General features: G+C 47.5%; 1 protein-coding gene across 3 annotated transcripts in view; it reads right to left on the bottom strand.

The window, feature by feature from the left end:
• NAF1 (nuclear assembly factor 1 ribonucleoprotein) overlaps positions 1–23,587 on the bottom strand; it is a 732,295-nt gene that overhangs the window by 401,578 nt on the left and 307,130 nt on the right. For all 3 annotated transcript variants that reach the window (XM_069631362.1, XM_069631363.1, XM_069631364.1), the window contains exon 5: positions 6,770–6,852. In XM_069631362.1, the coding sequence (XP_069487463.1) occupies positions 6,770–6,852 (83 nt within the window). The remainder of the gene's footprint in view (positions 1–6,769; positions 6,853–23,587) is intronic.

The raw sequence follows: 23,587 nt of genomic DNA on the forward strand, positions 1-23,587 counted from the left end.
TATGGCTTAGCATATAAGACAAAAACAGGAAGCATAAATCACTATGCAGAAGTGTAATTTTGTCATACTCCAAGGAAATACCAAATCTCTACCTTCTGAGCACCTTGAACATTGAATCTGTTTGCTTCCCAAGTAGTCCATTTACAGCTGAAGTAGGGTTGACTTCGAGAGAGGCCTGGACAGCAATAGTGGGTGCTTCAAGAGATTTTGAGACAAAGGGCCTAACAGTGTCATGCACAAAACCTTCACCATCAACCTCTACAGTGCCACAGGCACCAAAATGGCTTCCTAAAGCCAAGAGCCAATCAGGGGAAAGTAGTAGATTGGAGGGGAACCAAGTGGAAGACAGAAACAATGCGAGTAACTCTCAGGACAAAGCCCTTGCAATGCTACCAGAGATCCTGAGTTGCTGCTGAAATTGGGAGTGGGGAAGTCAGTCTCTTTAGGCAAAAAGGGTTGTCTATGATAAACAGGAACACGCGGGGTCCGAATACATTTTCTGCTAAGGAAATAAAAGTCCAGCTTTTTCAGAATACAGACATTCTCCTTTTCCAAGAGAAATGGCTAGTAAACCCAATTTCAATCGAAGGATACACATTTTACTGCCTACCTGCTCTCCAAAAAGCGAAAGGCAGACCATCAGGAGGTCTACTGATGGCATTCAGAAACGCCACAATAAAACACCCGACAGTGATCCTCGAAAATAAGATCGGCATACAAGCAAGCAAGCTAACCATTAACAATGTAAAATCTTGCTTAGAGAAGGCCTGGTAAATATTTACTGGAAGTCTGACTGCTGCAGCCTCCAAATCTTCCAGGATACTCTGTCGGTACCGCTAGAAAGAATTAAAACCAGTGACGGGAGTGCAAGAGTAATATTAGCGGGGGACTTCAATACCAAATGTGTGGCATTCGATTAAAAAGAAAAGGCAAATATGGGTCTCTGAAAATGTCGGCCACTGGAAAAACATGGGTGGAATTTCTGGAAGGATGGGGCCTGAAAATGGTGAATGGAAGTCTGCCAGGAGACAATCCAGCATCCCCAACATGGTGTCGAGGGAGTTCTGCCTCGATAATCGACTATATATTCATGACAGCGGATCTCTTCACATTAGATATCAGTTTGAAGACAGAGCAAGAGGGTGGAAGCGTCCACGACAGACTGGAACTAATCTTCTCTGATGTCACCCTGGACCCCGAGGAAAACAGGTACGGATCCTACTCATTGAGGAATGGCAGGTTGCGCCTGTGTAAATATAAAAAAGAAGGGGATGTGTTAAACAAAAACCTTTTAGAGACCCCAGATAACATTCAACAGGATTCTTGTAAACCCGACCAATTCATGACATGTATTTGGCAGATATACCCATCAAGTAATGGGGGTAGCAATGGACGCAAACAAGTGCATCGGCACACTTATAATGAGGTGACCAGACAGGGGAAAAAATGACTTAAACAGAAGCTGAGGCAGTCGAAAAGAGCAGGATGCAGTAGAGAACCCTATGGAGAGGAGTCTAAAAGAGTATCACAAAAATACAAGCAGTGGTCAGTGGACAGGAGGATGTGGCGTTTCCAGCAAGATGGAGAGCATATGCTGAAACTAGCAGGAAATAATGATACTGGTGAATTTTGGTCAGTGATGCGCCGCCTGGAAGGTAATCCAGACTCTGCATTATGTAATTTGGTTCCAGAAAAGAGCTGGATAGAGTATCTGTCAGTGAGCTTCAAGAAGCCGAGGGAATCAGAAAAAACATCAGATACACATTCCGCTGGTGTCTTCCTCTAGAGGTACAGTTCATAGTAAATCTGATCACTAAATCCTCAATCTCAAAAGCAGCAGGGCCAAATGGCCTAACCTACCAAGTATTAAAAAAGCAGCCTTTTCTATGGGCCAAAATACTATCCTGGTTGTTGGGAGAGATCTTGGAAAGTAAACAATTTCCTGCATCATGGAAATCAGCCATTATTATTCCACTCTTCAAGGGGGGGGCGATCGATTACAACCAACAAATTATCGGCCTATCGCCTTATTAGATATTGAGCGTAAACTCTTCATGAAGATCCTATTGGAGAAGCAACAGAGGTAGGCAAAAGAAAAAAAATCATTTCAACACATCAAACAGGTTTCCGAAGTGGACACCCAACAGCAATAAATGGCCTAATATTAAACATCTTAAGCGAAAAAACAATGGTCAAAGGGGAACAACAGTTGTATGGTGCTTGGGTAGACTTCTCGAAAGCATTGGACCACGTGAATAGAACACGCTTATGGGCAAAACTGAAGAAATGGAATTAAGGACTTTTGTCTATGCTGGTAGAACTGCACAAGCATACGACTATGAGAGTCCGGTTGGATGAAGAAGGCCACCTGTCAGATCCAATCAAGGTCGAGAGAGGAGTACGTCAAGGCTGCCTTGGTGCCCCCTTTTTTTCAATTTCTACCTGGCTGATATGGGAGAGGAATTGGAAGCATCGGCACTTGTGTGTCCAATAATCAATGGGTGTAAGATCCACTGGCTTGCTTATGCTGATGACGTGGTAGGGTTGCAGTGACTTCTCTATAGATTGGACACTTACGCAAAGGAAAATGATTTAGCTATCAACCCAAAGAAATCAAGGATTGTAGCTTTCAAACATCCTCTTAAGAAAATAAATTACCCAGTCTGGAAGCTCGGGGACAAAGTATCCCAAGGGTAGAATATCTAACATACCTGGGTTACAAGGTTTATGCAGCTCCATCACAGGGGAAGGTCGAATATGTGCAATTAAAAATCTCCCATCTCGTTCCTCAAATGAAAAAGATTTCATCAAACTCCTGCAAATTTTCTGTTGTGCCACTAATTAAATTGTATATGGCCAAAGTGGTCCCAGTGAACCTGTATGGGCTAGAAACAAAAACATGTCTCTGGAATACAGACTGACAATACTCTCTTCCAGACTAAACCCTCTAACCTTTGTGTCTCCCTCAAATCTTCCAATGTCAGCCCTTAGATTCAATTGGGCCTAAGGTCACTTAAAGTACAAGCTGAATGGAAACTAATCTCCCTCTTTCGACTGATAATCACAGCACAGAAGGACAGCTTGTACTTCGATCTCAAAGCCCACCTGGAAGCGAAAAAAATCAAAAGTTCTCTCCAACTTGGAAGAAAGATCTCTGGAAAATTTGGGAAAAGCAGGAACTGACCTAGAGACCCTTATTTCCAATCCTTTAAAAGCAAAAAAACATCTGGAGGAAACAGATTGGATAATGACAATCGATGAGATGCAATCCCACTCCCCAGTAAACTGGGTTTTAAAAGCAGAAAGAAAAACAGAGTTTTGGCCCATACCTTCTGAAATGTCCAGACTGGAGGATCAGAACGAACTTTCTTAGAATAAGGCTGAATATAGCACTTACAGGAGAGATTCTCTCAGTCAGGTGAAAAGGGGGGAAGAGGCAACTGCTTTGTGCGATTTCTGTAAAATACCCTCTATCAATCGTTGAAACATCTATTGATGGATTGTGAAGGGACTTGGTTGGTGAGACTCCGATTCTTCTCAAGATTTGGAGTCAGTGGAGAGACCCATATTCCAGACCTGTTCTAGAACAGATTAATTTCCGGTCACTCGAGTTCATTAACAGCAGCAGTGATGAAAGTCCTTGAGAAATTTGATATGATGAAGACCAAGAAGGCGTCAAATGATTCTTAGAAAAATCCATATACCGTGATAAACCATGGATAGTGCATTTGTAAGCTGAAGGACTAATATACTATTTGTTTTTGTCTGGCCAAAAGATCCTTCACAACTCGTTTTTTCTTCTTTTCAATATTAAGTGATCTCTACATAAAATATAAGTTAATTGGAAATCAAAGTCTTTGTAAAAGGTTTTTAGTAACCAAATACAAATACTAATTAAAAAAAAATAGTGGGAACCTATTCTTCATCAATTCACCCACCTTCCTGAGCTGCTACAGACCCTTGAAGAGACCCCGTTTTGCCCATTTGAACTACCGCATGCGCCAGCAGTGCAAGTACATTTGAGCAATAGGCTCCACTCTTCTTAGGGATTGGACTGCCTCTTAGTTAGGAGTGTGTTGGATGCAGGGGACTAAAGACTATTTGCACTGCCTGTTTTCTTCCCCTCTTACGTTGTGGACCCATTTTGTGCTTTAACCCTTTAGACCCCATTGGTCTTGCATATATGTATTTAGATAGGATTGTGTTGGCTAAAAAGCATTACAGTGATTTGATTATGTGTTGAAACTCAAAAGGCCTTCAAATAAATGCATTTGTATTTCTAATATATACACCTGACTGGGAGTGATTTGTAAGTGTCCTTTGCTCTGTGTGCTCATTGAGGTCCTTCAGTCACCCTCACCCCTCCTGAGACCTAGCCTTGACTGCCGCTACAGCTACCTTGATGGGTCTGGCTTATCCAGAAGGTTACCCTGTTCCAAGAAACAAGGCTGGCCTTCTGAATCTCTGCCCACCAGGTCAGAGTTCAGAAATCAATCTTAACACTCCTTTAGGCAGGCATTCCAGGAAGGAAAAGCATCTTCTTTGGCTTTTTCTTTGGGTTCCACGTGGTTTGGAGTCTTGGCTCCCTTCCCGTTGTTCAGCCTGTGCTCAAAAAGCTCTCCAGGACCTTCCTTCTCTGGTCTGTTTCCAGGCAGGACTGCTGTGCTTTCAGTGGGCTTGGCCACGTCTTCATTTGGGAGGCTGAGCAGGGCTCCCTCTCAGCTGCCACAAATCTAACGAGGAGGTTTCCCGGCCACAGCTGCTCCACATCTAGCACTTGCTTGCTTCGTCCAAAAGGATCAGAGCTTTAACTTCCCTTCAACACAAGGGTGAGGTTGTCTTCTGTAGTCTCCATCTCTAGACATGGATGGTGTCTGAAAGAGATCAGGAACCATACCTACCATTCCTATACACAGTTGGCAGTTATCCTAGGGGTCACTGCAAAATTTCCCATATAACCAATAAAGCGGTTAATTTCTGGGGACAAGTGAGGATAAAAGATTCCGATCTAGGGATTTCCTGTCCTCCAAGGGTGAGGAGGCTGAGGGTTACCCCCAGTGGGATCACGCTTGCCCTGTCCCCTATGGGGAGTAAGATGAGTGGGCTCACATCCCTAGTCCAAAAGGGAGTGGCTCCCACTTAGGGAGAGGCGACAATTTCCCTAGATTCCTCACACAATGTGCTAACTTTTAACCATGTGTGATGCTCAACAGCTTTTTAAAACGGTAATTAATCTGAGTCTTCTACAGGTTACATATTACAATTTTAAAGTTTTAATATAAGCTGAAAAATTCACTGAATTCTTAAACCATACAATACTGAAATAGCAATTCATTTAGAAGTGCTTAAATAGGAAACACCGAAAAAGTCTGCATCCATTTGTACAAAGGTACAAAAGACCGAAAAAGGCCTGTACCATTTGTACAAATCTGAAAATACAGAACATGGGGAGCAGGGGTTGCAGGGGGTGTCCTCTCTTCCTCAACATTGTAAGTGCGGGATCCAAATAAAACAAGAAAAAATTAAAAAGGGTCTCTGCGGCGTCAGATCCGACCCGCGTAAGAGGGACGGAACTGACGCTGCAGGGGTACAGGAGGTGGAGGCAGCCAGGAAAAAGGTAAGTAGGGGTATTGGAGAGGGTGAAAGGGGGAATTAGGGTAGTTTAAATACCTTTGGGTTGTTTTACCAAATTCGAAATGTGGGGAATTTGACTACGGTCAATTCCGCTGCAAACTTTTCGACTTCGGTAAAATAACCCAGAACCCTAAAATAATGCAAAATTTGTAAATGTAACTTTTTAAACTGAGTAAAAGTGGGCACCATTTGAAGAAACAAAAAATGAGTCATGGGCCCCCCTCTATGAGAACGAATACAGCAAAAATGGCCTGTTCTATGTGATGTTATCCACTCCAGAGTCTGCAGCCACATTTTAGCTCACTGTACCTTTCACAGATGGGAAATAACCATGTGTATGGGGTTGCTGTTGGTTCTCTTGTTCAGAAGACAATTGCCATAGCATTTTGGTGCTGGACTGCCCATATGCAAATGGATATTTCCCTTCTGTAAAAGGTACAGTGAGCTAAAGTGTGGCTGCAGACTCTCGAGTGGGTCCTTTCCCAAAGAGCAGGTCATTTAGCCGCGTTCATTCTCACATAGGGGCGGCCTATGGACTATTTTTTGATTGTTTAAGGGACTTGGGTTTAGTCACCCTAATTACCTAGGGTCATCCAGACATGGACCCCTTGCTCACTGTTCTCAGAGAGGCAAAGCTCCACCTCACTGATGAGGCCCAACAAGGCTGAAACATGTGCATGGGGTTGCTGTTGGTTCTCTTGTTCAGAAGAGAATTGCCATAGCATTTCAGTGCTGGACTACCCATGTGGGGGTGAGAGACTGATCTGGAAATGGATATTTCCCTTCTGTGAAAGGTACCGTGAGCTAAAGTGTGGCTGCGGACTCTCGAGTGGGTATCTTCCCAAAGAACAGGTAGTTTAACCATGTTCATTCTCGCAGAGGGGCGCCTATGCACTATTCTTTGACGATTTGCAAGAAGTTTACTCATTTTATAACAGTGAATAAACAAACATTTCACAATTTACTATCAATTTACAATTTATTTAAATCCTTTACAGAAGCGGAATAAACTTAAGTATTTGAGGAAAATAAATAATAGGATTAGAAATGAAATGCTGGAGGACTGAAGTGAAGGGCCAGAGGAGGTTAGTGACATCAAAACATATCGAACATACTGTCAGCATAGTGTACGCACCTTTCCAACTGGAAGCTTGTCTTCGTTGAAAATGATTGTGCCTTCTCCTAGCACATGCTGGTTGAACCGGGATTCAAAAATTACTTCAAAATTAAAACAAAAAAGACAATCAGAAAAAACATGTATTTACGATTGAATAATCACTGTAGTCAGGACAGGGAGGTTCTGTAATATATCAACAAAATACTATACAGTGAATTATAAAAATGTCTACAGGACATTGCCGCCGAAAGGTGTAGTTACAATGATCACAAAACAATGGCGACAACTGAAAGGATATAATATTCTTCTTGAAAGATTTATTTCATCTACCCATTGAAACCAAATGCAAACGTCACAATTAAGAACACTTTATATTACCCAAAATAGCTTGTAATGTGAAGGGCAGTAAATAACATTTTGAAAAGAGACAAGATGCAGGCACCACGGTCGGTGGTAGTTAAATTCATATTTTAATATTCTTAATAACGTATCCACTTTAGCCCAATTAAGAAGCCAGCTAGGAGACAGGGGTGTGTGGTGGGGAAGGAGACAAGCATTCCTTTGGAAAGATTTGTGTGTTTGTAGGCAATAATATGATCATTGGGATCTCAGAAAAGTATACCAAAACCTGCTCAAGTACCCTTTGCTTGCCCTTGGGTAGAAGGGTTAAAGATGAAAGATGACCAAGTGGGATAATGAGGGTAAAATGAAGGAAAAATTACTACAAAATTACAGTTCAAACAAGAAGGTTGAAACACAGGTAATTAAAATGAACGGAAATGTATTAGCCAATTAAATCACCACTGTAAATTAGATAAAAAGGTTAAAAGGAAATCATTAATTGCAGAAGACACCTGGTTACCAGACCTTCTTGCCCTTTTTTACTCCAGGATCAAATGTTGATCTTGTCGAGTACCACTCTGTGGGATAATAATGTCTTCTGTTATTTGAGCGCTCTGAGACCTATGGGTGTGTAGTGCTATATAAAAAATGCATTATTATTGGTGGTGGAGTGTGATGATTCACAAGTGATCACCCCACAAAACCTGGCCTGGGACCCTTCTCATGTTGCCAGGGAAAGGCATATGCTTCCTGACCCCGACAGTGGTTTTCTGTCGGAGGATCATATGGGAGGGGATTCATGTCAGGGGAACGGGGAAAGTCCTCTGAAAAACTGCCCTTGTGACCCCTACGATCTTGATGGCATATTGCGCAACTGAAAAATGTGAGGAAATGAAGAATGCGAATGTTGGGGACTTCAAGTCCCATAATACCAGAAGTACTGGGACAAGCAATGCGCATTCTAGTGTCCCTTACAATCTCCACCCGAGCAGGAATTGGGATTATTTAAATCCCCTCAGGTGCAGATGCAATGGAGTAGCTGAAGTAGAAGCAGAAGGAGTTATTTGTGTCTGTTTATGCAGCAGGGGCAGAGCAAAGACTCCTGGACAACCACCTTGTCTTTGGCGGCTAATGGTGCTGACAGTCGTAAGCCGGAGAAATCATACTGCAGAGGTCGCGCAGTGGAAAGCTCTGTGGTTGCAGGTTGCCTTGTGGGGGAGAGGAACACTCCACACATTGTATCCGTCCCCGGTGGCTGGCGAGCAAAGAGAAACGACAGGAACACTGAGATCCTGTTGGGTAAGACGCGAGACACAGAGCTGTCGGATGCTCCAATTGTGCCGAAGAAATAAGTGGCAGCAGCGGTACACATGGACGCACAGTAAGAGACCGGTGAGTTGGCCTTGCACAGATAACTCCAGGCGCTCCGTTGTGAATCGTTAACTGCAAATATGCCTTTTGAATACCGAACTAATGATAGAAAGCAATTTTGGCCTAATACATATGCTAAGAGAACCTGAACCCAGAATGTTTACAACTATAACTAAGTAAAGGAAGAGTGATATTTAACAAAGACCAACTATCATTGCCCAAGGAAAGAGGGCAATATTAAACCCAAAGAGTGACCACCATGGGCAAAGTAAATAGGATAAAGTACAAAACTGTAACTAGCATTTCCATAGCAAAAGGGAGGCAACAAGTACATCAAATAACCCGCATTGCCTAAGCCAAGACAAGGTCATTAGAGGAAAAGGAGAAAACAGCTTTCTTGGAGATAGAAACTTGAATGAACATTAACTACATGTGATAGTCAAAATCCAGAGTGGACAGGAAGGTTACCCTCCTTAGGGATTATGTCAAGAGGAGAGGAACATAGCCTGCATTGCATGTGGCCAATCAACCATGGGAATAAACAGCATCAATGGGTGTTGTATACTTATGGAAGCTGTGAATTTTACTATTGTTGAAAGTCAAAGACTTTACTGTTGTTTGCAAACAACGTACACCGCAGAGTACTTGTAGTGTTAGAATATTCATCCTGGCAAGAGAGTACACCAGGAAATGGATTGTGAGTGGTAGTCCTGACAGTGTGGTGTAAGGGTGTGGTGGAAAGAAAGTGGAAATGCCACTCAAATTGTTGTATATTACGAAGCAGTGCATTAATTGTCTTTCTCAAGAGAGGGTAAAATCCTATTGAACTATTAAATGAAGGAATTATTAATTTTGTTTATTTCTAAGACAATCATGACACCAAATGAAACCCTCCAGAAGTGAATAAGCTTTGTTTTGGAAACAGAACTTGGCTATGGGCCCGCAAGCCAGCCGGTGGGTCCTACCCGCCAAACGGTAACACTCCGAGATGGCTAAAATAATCCAGCGAGACAAAGTCTGTTTCATCACAGCTTGCCCCAAACGCTTCCCAGCGTAACCAATAAAGAGTTGATCGTCCACTCTGACCCGGGACATGCGTGAAACATAAAAGCTTAAAGCTCTCCTAGGATCAAGCCTATGGAGCCTCTCCTCTTCCTTACCAGGATGCGGAGGAGGATAGAATGCCGGAAGAACAACATTCTGGGCCAAATGAAATTCCGACACTGGAAGAAAAGAAGGACGAACACGAAGGACAACCCTGTCCTTGTGAAATACAGTGAAGGGAGGCTTAACTGAAAGTGCCTGTAACTCACTCACTCTGCGAGCGGAAGTAACTGCAACTAAAAACACAGTTTTCAGAGTTAACAGCCTCAAAGGGCAAGAATGTAAAGGCTCAAACGGAGCACCCATAAGAAACGTAAGAACAAGGTTTAAATCCCAACCAGGCACCAGGAAAGGTGACGGAGGGAACACATTAGTGAGCCCTTTCAGAAACTGTGAAATTGAAGGGATTGTAAAGTAAGAACACTCTTCAGACGAGCGCTTAAAGACGGACAGCGCCGCCAGGTAACCTTTAATGGTACCCACTTGCAAGCCCCTGTGGGCCAAAGAAAGTAAAAAGGACAGAACCATGGGGATGTCACATGCAAAAGGATTCACATTCTGAACTCTGCACCAGTCGCAGAACTTACGCCAACGGCAACGGTACAAAGACTTTGTTGCTGGCCTCCGGGCCGAAAGCAACACCTCCATCACGTCTTCAGGGAGGTCCCAATCCTTATACCTCAACCTCTCAGAAGCCAAGCGTGAAGGTTGAGGGACCTGACCTCTGGATGGAGAATCTGACCCCCCTCCCGTGAGAGCAGATCGTCACGGTAGGGAAGACGACGTGGAGGGCAGACGGACAAGTCGAGAAGGTCCGGATACCACGTCCTCCGAGCCCACGCCGGAACAATGAGGATCATCCGGGAACCGATCTTCCGTAACCTCCGCAGCACTTGCGGGAAGACGGGGACTGGAGGAAACGCGTACAGCAGCGGGAATGACCACACCACCACGAACGCGTCTCCTAAGGGTCCTTTTGGAGGAAATTCCCGCGAGCAAAACCTTTCGCACTTCCGGTTGACACTGGAGGCGAAGAGATCCACTTGAGGGGACCCCCAAAGGGCGAAGATCTCCAGGAGAATCTCCTGAGCCAACTCCCACTCGTGAGAGATCGCGCTCTGCCTGCTCAGAGCGTCCGCCGTCACGTTTTCGGCTCCGGCCAGATGAACTGCCGAGATCGAAACTTCCTGCTGGATGGCCCAGAACTCGAGCTGCATCGCCTCCCTGCACAGAGGAAGTGACCCTGCCCCCCCCCTTTTTGTTGAGGTAGTGCATGCCCACTGTGTTGTCCGTCAGGATCAGGACATTCTTCCCTCGCACAGATGGCAGAAAAGCCTTCAGGGCTAGCCTGACGGCCCTCAGCTCCAACAGATTGATATGGAGTCTGGACTCCGACGGAGACCAACGACCGCTGACAGTCAGCCCGTTGGCATGAGCTCCCCATCCCGTGAGGGATGCATCCGTCACGATCGTCACCTCCGGCCAGGGAAGCCAAAATGGAGCCCCCTTCATCAAGTTGCCTTCGACGGCCCAGCACAGAAGGTCCCGGGCGACCGAGGACGGCACCTGAATCGAGTCCGACATCCTGCCGGAGGACTGCGACCATTGCGTCTTGAGTGCCCACTGCAAAGATCTCATCCGCAGGCGAGCCTCTGGCACCAGAAGAATGCAGGATGCCATGAGGCCGAGCAACCTCAAGAACTCGAACGCTGGGAGCGTCTGGGCATGCTGAAACTTGTGCACCATCTGCTGAATGTGAAGAGCCCTCACCTGGGGAGGAAAACAATGCCCCAGGGAAGTGTCGAGCACTGCTCCGATGTACTGGAGCCGCTGTGTTGGCGTCAAATGGGACTTCTTTAAATTGAGGGAGAAGCCCAGCCTGTGAAGGGAGCGACAGGTGACCGATAGATGATCCAGGACTTGCTCGGGAGAGCTCCCCCTGATCAACCAATCGTCCAGGTAGGGGTAGACGTGAATCCCCCCCCTTGCCTGAGATGCGCTGCCACCACCACCATGAGCTTGGTGAAAACCCTCGGGGCGGAGGTCAATCCGAACGGCAGGACCCGAAACTGAAAGTGCGAGTCGCCAACCGCGAACCTCAGGTACTTCTTGTGCTTGGGATGGATCGGCACATGGAAGTAAGCATCCTTGAGGTCGAGTGACACCAACATGTCCTGAAGCTGAAGGGCCTGGAGGACTTGAGAGAGCGAGAGTAACCATCTTGAACTTGTCCTTCCTGAGGAGTTTGTTCAAACCGCGCAAGTCCATGATGGGTGTCAATCCCCCGTCTTCCTTGGAAATCAAAAAATAAGGGGAATACCATCCCTTGTTCCTCTCCGCTACAGGCACCAGTTCTATAGCGCCTTTCTCCAGCAGGGCTTGAATTTCCTGCGCAAGGAGCGAATCCGGACACCGCAAAGAGAGGTTCCCCCGTGGATTGTCGTGAGGCCTGTGCCGAAAGGGAAGACAGTAGCCGTGGGTTATGATCTCCAGAACCCACACATCTGAAGTAATGGCTTGCCACTCTACAAGATGCTGCGCCAGCCTTCCCCCAACCGGCGAACCATGGGACATGGCCTCATGACTGAGTGGGAGCGGCTGCGGCGTTATCTGAGGGCAAAGAGGCAACTGCCCGAGCGGCCCTGGCACCACGGGTACCCTGTCGTCCACCTCTGGTACCCCTGCGTTGGCCTCTTTGACTGCCAGCTCCTCTCGCTTTACTGAAGGACGAGTAATAGCGAAAGGAACCACCCCTCCACTGCTGTCCCATAGGACGAAAAGGCAGAGGTTGGCGTACTGCAGCGCCCAACGACTTCGCTGCAGCTTTCGAGGTCTGCAACCTCTCAAGGCTCATGTCAGCCTTGCTGCCAAAAAGGTGCTCACCGTCAAAGGGCATGTTGAGGAGCCGGGACTGCACATCCGGAGCAAACCCCGACTTCCGCAACCACGCAAACCTGCGTATCACGGTGCTCGCCGCCATGGACCTACTGACGCATTCAGCTAAGACCAAACCCGACTGAACGGACTCACACATGGCATCCTTACCATCCTGGACCATAGCAAGGAAACCATCCTGTTCGTCCCCTTCCGGAATATGTTCAGCCGCTAACGCAACACAGTTCCACAGAGTGTGCGTGAAATGCGACAAGGCACAAATGGAGTTGGCCGCCTGAAGCGCCATACCACCAGAAGAAAACACTTTCTTCGCCCAGCCATCAAAACGTTTGTCGTCCCTATCAGGAGGGATGGTAGGGTACGACGCCTGCTTCGCCAGGGCCGTGGCCGTCTGCACCACCAAACTCTCCGGAGTGGGGTGCCTGGTCAAGTAGCAGGGGTCGCCACTGGCTGGACGGTATTTTCGCGCAAGGATCTGCCCACCGCCGGGAGACTCTCCGGAGCAGTCCAAGCCGCCGCCACCCTTCTCTGTAAAGCCATATGGAACGGCAGAACCGGGTCAGTTGGGGGACCAACATCAAGGATGTCCGTCAGATCATCTGCACAAACTCCCCAGGGGGAGCAGACCATCCCAAGTACTCAGAAACCCTAGCCATAAGGCGCCGGTACGAGGAATCAGCATGAGAGCCAGGCTCAGGCCTACAAAACTCCACCTCCGGAGAGGTGTCCAGTCCACTGGCATCATGCAGTGACTGTCTCAACTCGTCAAACTGACTATGGCCCGAGACAATTTCATCCGGAACCTGACTAGGAACCAGGCCATCAGAATCCTCATCCGCCTCTGAAATATAGTCCAGGTGGCGAAAAGAAGGCACCCTAGAGTGCTTGCTCTTAACCAGAGCCTTCCTAGGGGGTCCACCCGTGCCACAGGGTACCTCCGACACGAAAGGCGTAGATGGCGTTGAGCGAATCGGCGCCAGCGTCGAGAGAACGGGCATCGGCGCCGAGAGGATCGGCGTCGACTTCGAGAGAACCGGCATCGGTGCCGAGAGGATCGGCGTCGGTGCCGAGAGGATCGGCGTCGAGGAACTCGGCGTCGAGGAAATCGGCGTCGACGTCAGATGCAGCACCTCCAGAATCGGCGGCGTCGACACAGCCCTCGAGGCCGGAGGCCCGAGCATGTCCATCGACGACCTGAGCGTCGACGGCATCGACGACTTCCTCGGAGCCAGAGCCTCGAGAAAGCCTGTCGACGCCCTTGACGCCCCAGACGTCGATGCCTTCTTCGAAGACCTCACAGGTGCACACGGTCTCGAACGCGTCGAGGACCGGGACCTGGAACGGGTACGTCGAGAACGAGTCCCCTTGTCCGAAGGGGACCTCTCCCGTGACTCGTACCGACCACTCTTGCGAGCGGTGGCTCTCGACCTCACACGACCGACCCCACTCGGGGGCGCAGACGGCTGAGTACTCTGCGACTCAAGAATCGCCAGCATCTTCTTCCCGAAGGAAGCCCATTCCTCCGGCGGCGCACGGCCGGAGGGGTAAGCGACGTGCCGGGCAGAGTCCTCCGAAGAGGACCTGGAAGACGACCGGTGTCGGCGCTTCCGAGAATGCCTCAAAGAGGCTGAGGAGTGGCGAGACCGACTCCTAGAAGGAGACCCACGAGACTTCTGACGATGACACGGAGAGTCACCCCTCGAATCATCCGTCGAAAGCCCCGCAGACTTCGACTTCCGGGGCTTGGACACCCGACCTACCGACAACTTCTTACGTTCGCGTAAGGCTTTGGACATGAGCGACTGGCAGTCGATAGTCATCCGTGTCGTGGGCCTCCCCGAGGCACCAGAGGCAGGCGTCGTGCGAGTCCGTCACCGACATCTTGGACCCACACACCCCGCACTTCTTGAAACCCGGACGCGGGGTCGAAGACGAAGTAGAAGACATCTTCTGAAGGATTTTCACAAAACGAACAGGTTCGAAGAACCGAGAAGAACAGAACTCCAAAGAGTCGAGGCGTTTAAACCGAGAAACACGAAGCAACACGTTCGCGGAAAAAACAGAACTGAGGCTACGGGCGTCGTGCGTCCTACTTATCACATCGGATGACGTCGGAGGAGGTCCTCGACGACGGCGCATCGACGCAGGACGCAGACGCCGAAAAAAGATTCCGAAGCAGCACAGCTGTGGTGATTACATGTCATAGATATGGAATACGTCGGAGGACCCAATCCCCTCGAAATATGGTTACGATATCACTATAATGTGATGTATATTTCATACAAGAATGGATCGTCATATGTATAGTTAAAATCAGTGTGTATAGGCCCATATTACCAAATTACTGTGAATGCAAGCAGACGTCCATGACCAAATGGTAATGATGTGTTATTATAAAGCATTTACGCTTTATATAGAAAAAATATACACCCAACCTGTGTTGGTACTCGTTTATCGACCTTAGAAAGATGAAAGGCTGAGTTGAGGCGTTTAAGAACTGACTAAATCAGGGACTCACCCCCTGAAGTGTGCCCGAAATAAACCTTTGAGTCTAGCAATTATTATTGTATAAAATTCCATAAAAACACATTATTTAGTATGCCTATTCTTTCTTATTCAGGGTCAGTGCTGAAAGTGTTAGACTTGTGGCACTTATTTTTCTTCTTTTTTTTTTTTTTTTTTTTTTTTTTAAAAGAGGCCTGAACAAGAAAGCCGGACACTCCAGAAGTAAAGAGCCACATGGTGCTGGCCACAGCCCAGGAGCTTGCATTTTTTTTAAGAGGTCGCAAAGGAGACCACAGAGGAGAGGGACCCATATTGGAGGCTATAGCGGCCTTGAAGGCGTCCCTGGAAAACAAACTGGATGCAGTGATGGCAGATATGAGCCTTCTTCAAGATGTACAGACCCTGGCAGACCAGCAAGTACAGAACACCACTGATATTGCCACTGCCCAGTCCCAAATGTCAGATGTATTACAAAGGGTGAAGATCCTTGAGCACAGGGCGGAGGATGCAGAGGGGAGGGCTCGAAGAAGTAACGTCCAGATTGGTGGACTACCGGAAGGAGAGGAGAGCAGGGACCCAACAAACTATGTTGAGAATCTACTGCTGCAGGAGATTGGGGCAGGGGTCCTTTCCCAAGGCTTTGTGGTGGAGAGCCCCCACAGGGCACTGACCAGAAACCCACAACCGGGAGCTCCCCCCAGATCAATGATCGCGAAGATCATGGACTTTAATGACCGGGAGAAAATACTAACATTCTCGAGAGAAGGGGGGTGATAACTAGGAACTCCTCCAGAATAACAATCTACCCAGACTATAAGGCTCTGGTCCAGAGACAACAGGCGCCCTTTGGCCCGACTAAATAACGCCTTAAGGGTAAGCAAACATATGCTACATGCTGCTATACCCTGCCAAACTGAAGGTGATACGAGAAGGTAGATCATCCTTCTTCAAAACGACAGAGGAGGCCCACGCATGGATGGACCAGCAGGGCATCCCCCAACATGGAGCCAGAAATGCCAATAATAAGGAGAACCCTCCCCAGTGACAATATGTGTGAACCTAACACCGAAAAGGAACATTGAGTCGACATTGATGCAACGTAGGCCAGCGGTAATATGAATAGAGGAGCAAAGAGCCTCAGTTCTGCCACAGAAGACGACAGGACATAGAACCCCATTGAGTTTCACAAATTCAGAAGCCAGTTCTAAGGCATCACACTGCGGCAGGCCTGACCTACCTAGGAGGGCAGTGCAAGAGAAGCAGCAATGCACAAGCGAGGGGAGGGTGGCTGGGCGTTTGTTCATGGTTTGTTTTTCATTCAGTATGTGGTACAAGACGGGGAGGACATTTTCTACAGATGACATGGAACTACGGCGCAACCAACAGACGGATAAAGAGGATAGGAAGACGAGCGCTGTGCATTAGGCAACCCAACCGGGTGCACATCACTGGACTCATGAGGCAGGAGGAGAATGGGGACATTTGGGGACTGACCAACATGGCAAGTGCGATGCCTCACATCAACACAAGCGGCCAGGACACAGGTGGAGGAGCAGGAGGGGGCCCATGGGAACGGAGGGGCCCACACAAGACAAGGTGTTAAGAACTCAGAACACCTCACGATAGCGACCTGGAATGTCTGGGGGCTAAATACATATGTTAAGAGGTTGCAGGAGCATACCTGGCTGAACAAATTAAGGGTTAAAATAGCGTTGCTGCAGGAAACCCACTTGACAAGACTAAAGCAATCTAAGATAGCGGCCAACTGGGGTGGACAAATGTTTAGTTCGACCTATTCCACATATGCCAGAGGAGTGCTATCAAGGATAGCTCCGGGGGTCCCATTCCAGCTGCTCACCCAGGAACAGGACAAGGACAGGTGGGTGCTGATCCATGGGATGCTAGAGGATAAAGAGGTGTGCTTGGTCAATGCATATGCCCCGAACCAGGATGCAACATCTTTCTTTCAGAAGCTAGCACCACAGCTGGCCCCGTACAGGGAGGCAGAATTCATTTGGGCAAGTGATTTCAACTGCGCCTTGGACCCGCTCCAAGACCATTCAGAAGATCAATACGACAAGTCGGCTCTGCCGGCGAAAGCACTTCAGAGAATTTGAGCAACTGAAGCTGGAGGACGTCTGGAGGAGGCTGAATCCAGACAGACTGGGATACACCCATTATAGCACCCCACATGGTATGTTTTCACGCATAGACTATATTTTTTATTGGTAGCGAGGCACTAGGAGAATTCACTAGCACGGAGCAAGAACACTCGCAGACCATACCCCATTGACGGCAACATGGGCATACACATATAGGAAGGCCCCTATACCATCATGGAGACTTCGGACGGAGACCCTGTTGGAGTGGGAGTTCCAGGGGCATCTGCAGGATACAATCGATGAATACTTCCACCTCAATACAGGCACTGTAGACAGATCGGCAACAGTGCGGGACGCCTTTAAGCTAGTAGTTAGAGGCGCAGCAATTGGGAAGACAGCGGGACTCAAAGGGAGGATCATGACAGAACATGGTGACATCGAACGGGATATAGAGAGGTTGGAATCACAGGCAAGCCCGAGGGGGAACCACCTGAATTAATATCCCTCAGAATACAGTGTAAAGCAACCTGGGATAAACTGGGAATGAAAATATTTATGCAAAATATATGCAGAGATTACATGCTGAAGGGGACAAACCGGGGAGGCTCCTGGTTTAGCGATCCAAACAGGAGGTTAAGAAAGTTCCGATGAACAAAATCAATAATAAGGCTGGGGATGAAGTAAGGACCCAAGGGGGTATAAACCAAGTCTTTTCACAATTCTATGAGAACCTATACTCAACCACTTGCGAGGCACATAACTCCGAGATTGCAGATGCATTAGACCAGAATGACCTCCCGAAACTGGGTGCAGAACAGGCACAGTTGCTCGAGGCCTCCTTTACAGTAGAGGAAGTGGAAGTTATAATAGACAGCCTCCCAACGTCTAAGACCCCGGGACCCAACGGGATACCCAGAGAGATCTATAAGGCGTATAAGACCACTCTAGCTACTAAATTACTCAAGGTATTCCAGGAAGCGTTGGAAATGGGCCAGTTGCCAGACAACATGTGTGAATCCTTGATATTGCCCATCTTAAACCGGGAAAACCACCACTAGACTCCGGCTCTTACAGACCTATCTCATTGATGAATATGGATTGCAAATTCTTAAGGGCGGTCCTCGTCAATAGGCTCAAAAGAGTTATACACACGCTAGTGCACTGGGATGTAACGGGATATGTCCCGGGGCATAATACCTCGTCGAACTTGCGGAGGCTACACCACGTTGTGGGTTACACCAGTAATGTTCAGGGCGAGTGCGGCATAGAATCGTTAGACGCAGTCAAGGCCTTTGACTCTGAACTGGAATTGGCTTCTTGAGGTGCTGGCCCACTGTGGTATGTGCGAGGGCTTTCTCAGGTGGATAAGTTTGCTGTATAAAGACCCTATGGCCAGTGTTAAGACAGGGAGACATATCTCGGCAGCGTGGAAGATATGCCGGGTGCACGAAACGGGGCTGCCTGCTATCCCCAATGCTCTACATACTCACGTTGGACCCCCTGGCGGTCTTCCTGCGGGCTACATATGCAGACACAGGGATATGCATAGACGTCACGCACCTCGTGTCACTATACGCTGACGATATGCTTTTGTTTGTCATGAATCCCTGCGACAACCTCCCTGACCTAATGGAGGCGATAGACACATACGCCAAGCTATCGGGCATCTACATGAACAAAGCAAAATCCATTTTGTAGCCCCTTGCAGGACTCGGATCACTTCCCACAGACCATCTGGATCTTACCTGGGCACCACACACCTTCGCTATTTAGGTGTAGATATAGATCACAAACCCACACAAAAACACGCTGCCAACACACAACTGGCCCTAGGAAAAAATAAGTCCATGGATTTCTGGAGGACGTTGCCATTGGGGATGATAGGGAGAGCAGCCCTGTTAAAAATGACGGTCTTACCTCGGCTGATATATTGCTTTACGAACATACCCTACAATATCCCAGGGACATTTTTCAAGAAATTGTAAACAATAGTAAGAGAATTCCTGTGGGGGAGAGGGCGGAACAGAATAGCTCTACATGCTCTGCAAAGGTACTACCTGTCCGGGGGAATCAATGTGTGGGGAAGCTGCAGTTTGTGGTCCGATGGTTGGGGGGGATGAAGATTCAATAGACACATTGCTATTTCACCGGCGCTGTAGAATTGATACTTACGTGAAATCATCTGGATGGGAAAATCCAGGGCCAAGAGACTCTCCAACTTGCTCAAGCTGGGGCTAAAGCTTTGGAAAAGGGCCTGGAGGCTGCAGGGAACCCAAGACCCCTGCTCCCTATAGAACCCCCTAGCGGGACTAGTGAGCGCCAGTCCAGACGCTCTGGCTGCTTACAGGACACACTGGGAGGCTAAAGGAGTGGCACAAGTTGGAGACCTATGGCAGGAGGGAAAACAGGTGGATTTCGACACCCTTACAGTGGATAACGGAATACACAAAGGACAATTCATGCTTCACCCCAGCACAGTCCAAACTATTAAGAGGAGGTGGCCGGATCTTATTGAGGTCTGAGAACCACAGGAGGACCTAAATAGATAGTACGACATCAACAAAAGAGGACACACGCCATCAAGGCTGTATGAGCAGCTCATTACAACTAGCAAAACCAAGAAACTGCAGGAGCGGGACCAATAGGAGTCGGAACTCCAAAGGCCCTTTACGGATCCGGAATGGTCGAGGGTCCTAAGATACACAAAAACGTCTCGAGAAATGCAAGATTCAAGCAGACACTGCTCTAGGTCACCCACAGAGTGTACCTCACCCCACAAAGACTTTCCAAAATGGGGAACATGCCCACAATGTGCCGCAGAAAATGCAGACATGCTCCACATGTTTTGGGGGTGCCCGCTAATGCAAACCTTTTGGGAAGAAATCAAGGCAAGGGTGGGAACAAGCAGAGTGCAAATGCAAAAATGGGCACCAGGAAGCTACCTGTAGGAACTATACCCAAGGGGTAATGCACAAAGGACACACATTGCCAAGATGAAGGACTTGATGTGCATCCTGTCCGACACAGGGCCTAGGATAGAAGCATGGGGGGCCGACTTGAATCGTTGGGCATTGGCACAGGTAGTAGTATGGGCCAGAGCAATACAAAGAGGGCTGAAGGAAAATAGTGACAAACTGTTGGTCTGGAACACACTTCTACAGGAAATGCTGGGATCCAGAGAGGACACTGGCACTGGGGACCCGGTGCAGTCGGAAAGTGTAGATTCTTATGCAACAGATCGGATGGGAAGCTCTAATAAAGGCGTCTAACCAGCCGAGGAGTGGTCCTTACACTCAAGGGTTTGGGTGAATTGGCATGCAGCTGGACAAGGAATACCCGTAAATTGCGCATACTGGGAAGAGTAAGCGCCATGATCACGTAACAGACCCCCCCCCCAAGCAGTGCCACTAGTTTGTTATGTTTTGACATTTGTTGTATTGTTGCTTTATGTTAACTGTTATAAAACACAATAAAGAAATTAAAAAATGTAAACTATGTACTAAAACCCGGCGAGGTTCCCAGGATAAAAGTAAAAAAAAGTCAACATGAGGAAAAGCTAAATGATAATTATTCGGAAAACAAAAGCCCCAGAAGAGAAGGCATTAGACAAGAATATTCAGAATCCTGTAACCCAGAACAAAGGATCCAAACAAGAGGAAAGAAAACACCCATAAAAGAGGAGAACTATGTGAGCTGGTAAAAAGAATAAAAAGAGACTTTGAAAATGGTATGATAACCAGGACGGTGGTCAGTCAAAAGGCTAGTGGTAGGGTCCAATCAGTTTGTTTTGGACAGCTGACTTATACCTTTGGACATTGACTCACGTCTGACGGGCACCATAGGTAGCAACACCCCCGCGTGATTGGGACCAGGTACAAATGTTCTTAGGTTGTCCGCGCCCACCTCCTGATCCGCCACAACCCCATTGTGATTTTTCACATCAGTGACCCACTTTCTCCTATATATCCTGACATGTTCCAACTTCTTTACAGTGGTGTGAAACAGTTTAATAAACTTAAACAAATTGAAAAGTTGCTAAATAGTCAGACTATTCAAGGCATGCATTCATATTCTTGCCCACATGTGTTAATTCTCAAATGTAGGCACATTAGAGTTGTATGTGCTGTACTTGAATATGTATTGGGGTGGGGAACAAAGGGGGGGGGGGTCTAATCACACTCTACATCAACTTCTACTGTTCACTTTGTAGCAAACTTATCACTGTTCTTCGTGGGATTTTGCCCACTTCCAGGCTGCCCCCAAGTGTTAGTAATATCATATTTGCATTCTAGAATATTTAGAAATGTATCACATTTCCTGAAAGATAGTAATATTTTTCCCACCTTGATTTGTTTATCCATACCAGGAATTCAGAGGGGATCTTTTTATATAGTCTTGCTCTTGTCCGGTTATTTCCTTCCAAGTTACTGACATACTAATAATTACATAAAGAGACACTGGATTCAAACATACTTACAAAGGAAGGAGTGAGTTGTTTACCTGTAACTCCTGTTCTCCAGCATTGGTATCTTTCATAGATTCACATGCTGTGAATATTCCCAGGTGTCAAGCTGGGAATCCTCGGTTACTTTCAGAATATTACCTTTTAACAAAAGGTTTAGGCATATTTTGGATGCGGTCACCCTCGTTATGGGTGTTTTTGTTCCATCCAATGTGACCTCAAGTACTAAGCTCCTCATCCCCAGCCCTTCCTCCGATTCTGACCAGTAATGCTGATCTTGTTTTGGCATCTGAGGGCCTTTGCCTGGCCGGGACGGATGGAGGGCGCATGTGAATCTATGAAAGATACCAACGCTGGAGAACAGGAGTTACAGGTAAGCAACTTACTCCTTCTCCAGCATTGGATATTTCATAGATTCACATGCTGTGAATAGATTGCATAGCAGTATAGAGCCACGCAGGTGTAGGCAGGTAAAAGGAACTCCTACCTTATTGGAATAGACGCTGCGGAACTGCTCTCCCCGTCTGCACATCCGCTGCATGCTGCTTGTCCAAGCAGTAGTGCTTGGTAAACGTGTGGGGCACTCTCCATGTTGCTGCCTGGCAGATGTCCATGAGCGGCACTCCTGCCCACAGGGCCGCCAATGCGGCCGTGGTTCACTTGGAATGTGCCAGGGGGTGCCTCTGAATGCTCTGCCTGCTTTCGTGCGGCAGACTTGGTTCTGTCCAGGTAGTACTTGATATCTCTTTTTACATCTAAAGAGTGCAACGCCCTTTCCGAAGGCATAGACGCTTCTGGAAAAAAGAAAGGCAATGCTAAGTTTGCATTTTTGTGAAATTCTGTGGGAACCTTTGCAATTAACTTTGGATTGGTCATAAGGAGCACATTATCTCGGTGGAAGCGCATGTAGGGTTTGTTGATTGCCAATGCCTGTAGCTCTTATAGCCTTTGTGCTGACACGACTGCCACTAGCAAGGCCACCTTTCAGGTATTTTATGCTGGCCGTGGCCATTGACTATAATGTTTTTTTCATGAGCTCTGTGAGGACTGTGTTGAGACTCCAGTCTGGTTGGGTTGCCTTAGTTGGAGGGAAGACCCTAAAGAGCCCTTTTAGGAAATGCTTTACTAGCCTGTTGCTCAACAGTGATCTTGAACTCCTTTACTTTGCATACCTGGAGATGGCCGCCAAGTGTACTTTGATGGATGAATGACTGAGAACTTGCTTTGCCAACAAGAGTAGGTAAGGGAGAAGTTGCTCCAGAGTCACGTGGAGTGGCTTGAGCGTTTTCTGCCCTTGGCAACAGTTGCAGAACATTTTCCACTTAAAACAATACAATCTGTTTGTGGAGGGTGCTCTAGCCGAATCGAGAATGTCTTTACAGTCTTGCAGGATTAAAAGCTGGCCAAATTATACAAAATCAGGAGCCACACTGTTAACTGCAGGGATTATGGGTCATGATGTAGGACCCTACCGTTGTCCTGAGAAATGCCTCATTGGCTGTTCCGCTGACAACTGGAGTAGGTTTGAGTACTGTGTCTAATTCGGTGCAATGGGAATGATTTTGCAAGGGTGCTTCGTGATCATCTGAATTGTTCGTTGCAACACTGGTATGGGGGAAATGCATATGTAAACAGGTTCATCCATGGGAACGAGAACGCATCCCCTTTGAACCGCCTCTGTGGATTTCCGCTTGCAAAGTCTACCCATTCTTTGTTGTCGGCTGAGGCAAACAGGTCGATTGATGGTTGGTGCCACAGATCACACACTTTCTGCAGTTGACCTTGGTTGATTTCCCATTTGTGTGACTACACAGACAGTATGCTGAGGTCGTCCAGTGTGTTGTTTTGGACTCCCGGTTGGTGGAAAGCCTGTAGGATCATCTGGTTGGAGATGGCCCATTTCCAAATTTGCGGTGCTTCCTGAGACAACGTTGATGACCGTGTTCCACCCTTGTTTCCCCGATATAAAACATTGTTGTATTGTCTCGCAGCATTTTTACTGTGTGCCCTTGGAGCACCGGTAGGAAGGATTTGAGGGTCTAACCTACTGCCCTC

The sequence above is a fragment of the Ambystoma mexicanum genome, chromosome 6q (assembly GCF_040938575.1).
Source record: "Ambystoma mexicanum isolate Mex_15411 chromosome 6q, UKY_AmexF1_1, whole genome shotgun sequence".
In the NCBI taxonomy this organism is placed as follows: Eukaryota; Metazoa; Chordata; class Amphibia; order Caudata; family Ambystomatidae; genus Ambystoma; species Ambystoma mexicanum.